Below are 8729 nucleotides of genomic sequence, written 5' to 3' on the forward strand. Positions count from 1 at the left end.
GATATGTAAATTGTGTTGTTCACTGAAAGGAAGAAGAAAATTTGACTGAAGCATCTGTCACGAGCATCTGTTTTTCAAACTGTTTTAAGCTATAAAGTACACAAAAACAATTAACACTTTTCCAGCTGTTTCAAGCATTGGTATCCTGCCATGTCTTTGCTATAATCCATCTTTAATGGTCTGAGGAGCTACTGGGGGAGTCTAGCTGTAAGAGGAAGGGAAGAATAAAAACTGACTCCGGGATGACTTGAAATGTGTTGTAAAGACAAGGATATGCAGTGGGCAGGTCAGGGTGTCTCCGGCATGCAGAAGTTAGTCTGAACAAGGTTTCCTGGTTGTGTTTACTGCACTGTCTGCCAACAGTGGTTGCGTTTCCACTTCTTCTATTCCTTTTATTGAAAACTGCGACTGAGAAAATATGGTCAGTAACAACAACATGCAAACGCTTATGTAGAAATTCACCGACACACGTGGCAATACACGGGGAGTAGCACATAACTATAGTTCGACACAAACGCATTAAGATCAGGAACCCCTCACCTCCCACCTCAGTTTCCACTGTAACTGTAATCAGTGATTTCCTTCTAATGCAGTCTACTTCCACTCTATTCTAAAAAGTTCAGTAGTCAAGGAAATAGGTACAACACAGCAACGGACATAAACAAAGACAAGAAAAGAAATGTAGTGAGGAAGTTTGCTTTTCATGACATGCCACCACAAGCTGTATTTTGAGAAAAAACAGAGTATAGTAAGGTGAAAAAAAATGCTCTTGTTCACAAGTACCTTTGATATAGTTATGGCCTTCTTGAAGTCTCTTCCTCCAAATATTCTGAAGCCCCATGGTGAAGGGCCAGTCAGGTTCACTGTTAGTGCCATTGCGTGATCAGATCTAAACACTAAAAAGAAAAGAGAAAGCCAGTAAACATAAGATTATTTATGAACGACGTGTCAGACCTTAACATGTATACGGCTGAATGTTTTCAGTCACATATTGCTCCAGGCTTATCATCAGATCACTTGGTGAAGACAGTGAACATTTCCATGACCCTCCTTTCATCTTCACCAGCACTTCACTTTGACTGGCCTAAGTTCTCTTGACATGGATTGTGCAACCACATGAAATAGGAATGGGGAAAAAAAACTAAAACCAAAGAAACATGACTAATGTTGCTGAAGTGTCTGCAGAGCCAAAAGTGTTTCATTGAATCCAAATGCTCTTTCAAAACAAGAAAAACAACAACAACCATTCATGCTACTACAGTGCACAATGAGCTAAACATTTCTGTGTGGTAACTGTGCCCATCTATACTTATAGACAGTGTATATGCATCGAGTACAGTGGTGGACTTTGATATGGTATGTATCACATATGGTAGCTCTTTGAGACATGTGGGAGCAGGCTATAGAAACAAACTTGTCTAACTGTTAAGTTGATTTGTTTGACAGTTTGTATGGTCAGAGATTGCAGGACTAACAAGTTCTACACTATACAAAGTCCTTTGTGCATTTCTGAATCTGTTACTATAAATCTAGTGTCTACATTCACGTCACTGGAGACTCAGATGTATAGACAAACCCTGTGCAGAATGGTTGACTGATTGCTCCATTTCTAATGCACTTGACTTGAACATCATTAGTGGGATTTTAACAGAAGAATAAATCATAATGTTAAGGTTAAGCTTAGCTTCTGTTCTCATTTATTGATATGGAACAAATCCCTGAACCTTGACTACATATTTGTAGTAAAAGTTAGTAACACTGTGCTGGCTTGTATGCCTTGAGATTCTGTTATGTCTTTGTTGATCAATTTTATCCATCAGAAATGTGAAAAAAGTTCTAGAAAAACAGATGAGAAACAGATGCACCAGATGGAAGGCTTTAATTACCACTCGGGATGGAGCTTTCAAAATAGGATTTAAAAAAATAAATAAATGTAGCGCACACTATCGTGTGGCAGGCAGATTTTCCTCAAAGCCTGCAAGAACTTTTGAATATGTACAAACATTATCCAAATATAGTTTGCTACACATAAGAATGCTTAGAAAAAAAATTAGGCCAAACATTGGGTACTAATTTACTAATTGCACAGCCTCTGGTCGAGCTATCACCGTGTACATGAACAGCATGACAAGATGATAAAGTCCCCATCAGCAAGGTACAAAAGGGTAATCAAATGAGTTACAAAATATGACAGTGATGTCCTAATAGGATAAAGCCTGAACATTTAACTCCTAATGGGCAGAAGGTGTATTGTCATAATTCAGATCCAGTTACAGAAATCAGATTATCTTAATGTGTCATAATTAACACATTTACACCCTCTGCTTAGAGATTTGAGAGCCCAAACCAGAGAAAAATATACCTTAAAGCATTAAATTGGTGAAGCTGATGCTTTTTGACTTAACTGTAACCTGTAATTTGACTGTCTTTTCAAAGGCTCTTTTAATAGTTGTAGATGAAGCATGTCTGAAGTATGATTGCAGGTAGAAACACAGATCTATGTGGCGTCATGATGTGATAATGGGACGAGCACTGCAGGATCGTAAACACATACACACGTGTACAGTCCAAACACACTTTCACAGAGCTGCTGTGCCTGTGACTAGGTGCATTTACTTCAGCTTAAGACATTACTGCAACAAGTAATACATGGGTGCTTTTCCAGATGATGCCATAAGAGCTTTTAAGTATAGACTGCTTCTCTCAAAGAGAAAAACATCTACACCAAAGCTATCAACACTTGGTCTTGCTTCACCTAAGTAAATGCAAAACTTAAACCTCACAGAGAGAATTTTATATGGGAACTGATCAGCATACATTGTCTTAAAAGTGAGTGTTAATTAGATCTTTGTACCTCTGGTTATATAATGTCCCTATATCACCAGGGTTTACTGCATAGTGATCATCATAAAAGCAGGGTCAAATTACAGTACTTAGAATGATGCCCATTATACAGCATTGCATCAGTATTTACTAATACACACAAGCCGACTATGTTAATGGCAACCTTAATCATTGTTTAAATAAAGCAATAAAAGGTGTGTGGATGATTACATTATTGCATAATACAGTTATAAGAGTCCATCAAAGTATGAGGAGCATAAACGAGTTCAGTAGGTCTGAGGCAGCAGCCACACTATACACATTCCTTCAAATGCTGGTCCACTACCATTGTCTGCACATTCCACAAGTGTTTGGGACAAACAGTGCATACCTAGTAACTCATTAAGAGTCTAGGCCAATTAGCAGAGCTACTAGGCTCACTATTATTAGGATCTCTTAATTACTGTGGCCTGCAGAAATAATAGCAGTTGAGATAATGACAGGTAGCAGCTGCCCCAAACTTTCCCAGCCTCTAGGGGAGTCAATTAGTTCCATAAGTCTCAGCAGCTTCTCCTATACAGTGACCATTATCAGCCAAACACCCCACTGTTTCTGTGCAAATATTCACTGTTCACACCATAAAAAGGCTAGCGAACATGATAATGAAAGGATGCTGGAACTATGCAGCAGAGCTAATAGAGAATGGAGGAAAAAACAACCCACTGTAGTAGTAAGGATAAGTGGCCCACTCATGTGCTTTGTTTAATTGGTGACTGACTGATGAGCTTATAAAAGACTGCTGCTGCTCACACAAAGCAAAGTGCTGAACACAGACTGATGAAACGTCCCTATCCAACAAAAGGTACTCTTGGGCACTTGCCAGTATACATAAAAGGTCAATTCTGTTCTCGTGACATCTAGTTGCTTTTGCTGCTCGATCCAATATGCCAGCACAATTCGACATGCAAGACACAATGACAAAAATTCTAGTCAAAGTCAGTTCTATGGCCACGGCATCAGATGCACAGCAGGAGGCCAGTATGAGGAAAACTGGGAATGCGAAACAAACACTCACTTCTGACAGATAGGTTTATGACCCACTATGTACCTCATACCAACAAACAATAAGATTTCATGTTTGACAGACTGCATCATTTCTGAGACAGTGTTTTTATTTGGCTCAAGTTCTCAGTCATGAATGAAAGTACACCTGGCTAAACTAATAAAGCATGAACACAGTAGTAGAACTGAAGGTTCAGGATCTTCAGGCCTTCAGGGGAAACATCAGATAACTCTTACCTTATAAAAACGCCATCATATTTGAACAGGAGTTCATTTCAGCTGGATGAAGTGAATATTTATCTGTTTGGTAGTATATTCAGTGCTTATATGACAATGCATCTATTATCATGAGGGTTTTGGATAGTTTTTTTTTTTTTTATAGCCATACCAATAACACAAGAAAAGTTTCAGTTGATAAATAAATGTGCTCATGGTACTTTGTCTTATGATAGATTTGATTAATAACAACAAAATAAGAATTTTGCATTTACTGTGCAAGCTGCGAATTGAAGACTAGAAAAAAAAAAATATATATATATATATATATATATATATATATAAAATCAGACTCTTTGTGGCACTCTCTTGAGTCTGCATTTATAGATTTTCGAACTGATTTTTTCCCCATAGTCTCTTTGAATACAGCTTCACTTCACTACATTTCAAACATTCTTGCTCTCAAGGGGAAGTTCAAGCTTGCCATGTACATACTCAATATGTTTAAGGCCTTTTGGCACTTGTCATGTCTGAGGGATTGTCCCTACAGGCAAAAAACAGAAACATTAGGTATGAAGGGGAAGAACAGACCGTGACCGATTCAAACACACTGCTCCAACACGCAGACAGCCCCCTGGGTTTAATTTTCAAGTTTTTTTTAAACATTTATTTAAATGGACACAATTGTTCAACAATGGAACTACACTTTCTTTTTTTTTACAACTGTTTAACATTACTGATTGTTGAATAAAGTACAAAAAAAAAAAAAAGAAGATAAGTCCATCATTCATATTCTTGTGCTGTATTCAGAGTAAACAACTCTCGTTACAAGAGCTTCAAACTCTCGCGTTACAACTCTCCAACACATGCAAGAGCCTCAGTGCACAGACAAACACCTACTTGATATGCAACCTTTGATGCAAGTTTTACCTAATCTGTATTTATGGTCACTGAGTTAAGCCCGTTCCAACAAGTCTGAAAAAGTGCATTCTGCCTTTTATAAGTGATTAACTTTGATCAACATGTTACCACGTCTCAGTCAACCAGTGGCCCTCTTTACAGTTAAATCAGTGTTTGATGCTGCAAAACAGTCCTCTCTGTTAAGAATACTTGATAGAGCACGCTGACATAGCCAACCAGTAAATGTACAGTAAACATTGCAGGAAACAATTACCATCAATGTGTTTAACAATGCCAGCCAACAATGAGGATTAGCACCTCATTTACATTTAACAATACACAAAATGTGGAAAAACAAGTAGTTACCATATGTGCTGCACTGTGAATTTAACGTAAAATTTATGGAACTAGATTTACTAAGTAGACAGCTCTTATACTAAAATGTCTTTCCATTGACAGCTCTTAATCAACTGCTTGATGGACTAGAGTACCAAACCTAAGATTCTTGTCTCTCCTTTAACTGTGGCTCAAAATGCACTCAATGTTAATTAACAAGCACTGGCTTTTTGACATCCAAACACTAAAATAATGGCTGATGAACACGGCAGACAAACATATTTAGCTCAGAGCTCTGGCTCAGCTTTGATGTGAAGGAACATTCTTAGATGAACCACTGTGGCTTCAGGGGAATATTCCAGGTATGAATCACACGGTTGTCAAGGCTCCCACTGGTTGCCATACACAAGTGAGAGCTTTCCACAGGCTATGTCAGTGATGTAGTCTGCGGCTGTTGACTTTAACCTGTGTGTCACAGCACACTGACAGGTCAACACCTACCTGGACACACACCCTCTGAATGAAAAGCAGAAGAATGCAAGACAAGCCTCTCCCTGAACATAAGAGTGAAATAACTTGCCGTACATTCACTAAAAATCACACCCCATTTGCTCAAATGTATCTGTAGTCACTAAGGAGAGGAGAAAACATCAAACAATAACAAATATTTGATGATGTCAAAAAGGGTGTTGGTCCATCAGCTTTAGTCAGTACTCTAGGCAATATCTTGAATTGCTCATGTGTCAGTAAATTAATAATGGACTGATACATACCTGTAATATTTGTGGGTAACTCCTTTTTCGGGGGGGGGGGGGGGGGGGGGGATGTTAGGCTGCATGTTCCTGGAGCGTTTCATTTTGCAAAATAATCTTAAAAGGCATTTTCTAAAAAGATTTAAAAAAATATAATAGTGGACCAAATCGGGTCAGTTTTGAACAAAGTCTTATAAAGGCAAGGAGACCGAACATCTGCAGATCGCTCTTTCAGTCATATTTACAGCTTTTGATACCAGTTTTCCCACTGAGCAGATCTTACACTGCTCGTCACGAATAAGGCCAGACCACATCCTCTACATGTGCTGTCGTATTTTTTGTTTTAGATGCATCAGTAACCACTTTGTTCCTGACATGCAAACTCAAAGTACTCTGCTGCAAATTGCAAACTCTTCAGGAAAATTAATGTTTTCTGATAACGTTGCCTCACAGACCTAAAAAAGTGAAAGCAATAAAAGTTAGAAAAAAAAAAAAGACTGCTAGGGCTCTGCCTCTGCTAAGGCTGAAAACCACAATTCTGTGATCCAAAAAGACAAACTTTCATCTTTCAGACTAAACACATGGTACCAACTTCCTGCATGACACAGTAAAGCTGCCAGTAATGGAAGCTGAGAAAAATGCAAAACTGAGACAGTAAACTAAAAATATTCACAGGCCTCAGTTAGAACCTCACCATAACTGTAAAACAAACAGGTATCCTTCTCCAAGTTAGATGTTTTCTTGAAGACTGATTTACTCCGTTCAGAGTTACGGTGGTCCAGCTCTGATTCCTGGATGGCTTTAACCAGAGTGTTCGCTGAGTAACGAAAGCAACAGAGCCATCGGGAAACCAGCACAAAGAAAAAGAGGAGAGTAGGTAGAAAATGCACATGAAAGGCAACCACACTCAGATACAATAGAAAATGCATTCAAACAGCAGGCGTTGGGGGTTTGAGAACATGGTGGTTTCATTGTGACTGGTATGGGTTGTACTCTTCAACACCACAAGTAGTTTCCCCTTCTGCTGAGCCCACAGCCAGATCGATTATCTCTTAACACTTTTAGAGAACTGCAGTGAAAGGAAAAGAATTGAGAGAAAGAACTCCAGCATTGGAGAGCTGGTTTTAACATTCAAGAGGACAAGCTTATTCAGAGTCATCACCGCTAACAGAAGAACTTTTTTTTTTTTTAAGAGGAAATTCAGACAGCAGCTTCAGAGGATGGACTAATGTGATGGTGTTTTAGAAAGCTACACCTGGTCCAGGCCCGCCATAAATCTCAGTGACTGTGCATAAAAATGCCTCCACTACTCTCCTGGATACAGGATGGATGGAAAGTATATCACGGGTACTGGAAACTTGCTTTTAGTTTGGGCTTAACTTGCAGTTTCCAACTCTATCATGCATCATCAGCCAGAACAGCTTGTATCGAAAGTACAATACACTTTGCCACATAATGAGCGTACAACAAGGCTTCGCTACATTTTTTTCAAGTTCCCACACTTTTTAATGAGCGCAATGGTTTTAATAACGACTGTAAACTTAAACATAATAAACCTACCAGCCATAAAAGAAGATAAAACACAATCAGAATTGATAGTCAGCCTCTGCACTTCGAACAGACAAGGTGCTGAGTGATTAATTGAGCTGCGTCAAACAAATCAAATTCAGATTTTTTTTCCAATCAGCCAAAAGGAATGTGTATATTATTATACGGCTACTTGATTAATTTAATTCACTCACCAAGGTGTGACTTAGGGAGCCTTTTCCTTTTTGAAATGCCGCGTTCCTCGGCGACAATAACAGTAATTTAAAAAAAAAAGCCCTTAACACTCGGGGGGACAAGTCCCAGTTCACTTCAGCCTGTCAAAGACAATCTCCAAAATGAGTTTCCTCCGTCAGTATATGAGTCTCCGCTTCTTCCTTCTCTGTAAAATGTTAAAGATGGCACGCACGAACCCCACCTGTGACTGCGCACGCACTGGCACAACTGGGACTAGTTTGCGGTGCCATGTGCCGTTACCAAAATAAAGGGGTTGACACAGGCAGCAAACAGAGGCGTGTCACACCACGGATGAGGGAGGAGAGGAGGCTGTAGCAGAGATAATTGAGCTATTAATACAGAAATGGCTGCGCTTTGAGCCCACGCGCCATCTGCTGACGGAGCGGAGCAGCGCGCGCTCCGGCAGGAGCAGCCTTTAATTGTCCAGCGGCTTCCACCTGTCTCCACAGGTGTGTCCAGGTCGCTAATTAGACTACTACTCTAAACTTTAAATGCAAAAAAAAAAAATAGATAAATGTATGACGCAATGACGTCAGAAAGCGACATGTAAAACTGACTAAACTCTCTAAAGGGTCGCGTGGGAAAGAAAAGCACGATGGCAGAAATATTAGGGAAACTTCAATGTTTTTTGGAAAGCGGTACGATCACAGTACTTCAACTGAAAATCTGCCACGTCACTAGTTTGACAACGGCTTTTAGTATTATAAACTTGCATAAACCTTGGCAAAATCAGTTATATAGTCAACCACAATATAGTAGTATATCACTGAAATCGTGTCAAGCATCCAAGAAATACAATAAAACTTAAAACCTCAGCTTAATGATAGCAGATGACTGCAGTGGAGTAACAAATAAAAA

At 39.2% G+C, this 8729-nt stretch overlaps 1 protein-coding gene across 2 annotated transcripts in view; it reads right to left on the reverse strand.

Moving 5' to 3' along the window:
* Positions 1–7907, reverse strand: part of pdlim2 (PDZ and LIM domain 2 (mystique)) — a 32674-nt gene extending 24767 nt beyond the window's left edge. Inside the window, exons 1-2 of one of the 2 annotated variants that reach the window (XM_072388230.1) lie at positions 7832–7907; positions 784–896 (exon numbers count right to left, since the gene is read on the reverse strand). In XM_072388230.1, coding sequence (XP_072244331.1) covers positions 784–876 — 93 coding nt within the window. In that variant the 5' untranslated portion in view covers positions 877–896; positions 7832–7907. The remainder of the gene's footprint in view (positions 1–783; positions 897–7831) is intronic. The other variant, XM_072388231.1, reaches the window with a different exon arrangement.
* Positions 7908–8729: the final 822 nt, after the last annotated feature.

Source organism: Leuresthes tenuis, unplaced genomic scaffold (assembly GCF_036924035.1).
Source record: "Leuresthes tenuis unplaced genomic scaffold, fLeuTen1.0.hap1 SCAF_6, whole genome shotgun sequence".
NCBI lineage: Eukaryota > Metazoa > Chordata > Actinopteri > Atheriniformes > Atherinopsidae > Leuresthes > Leuresthes tenuis.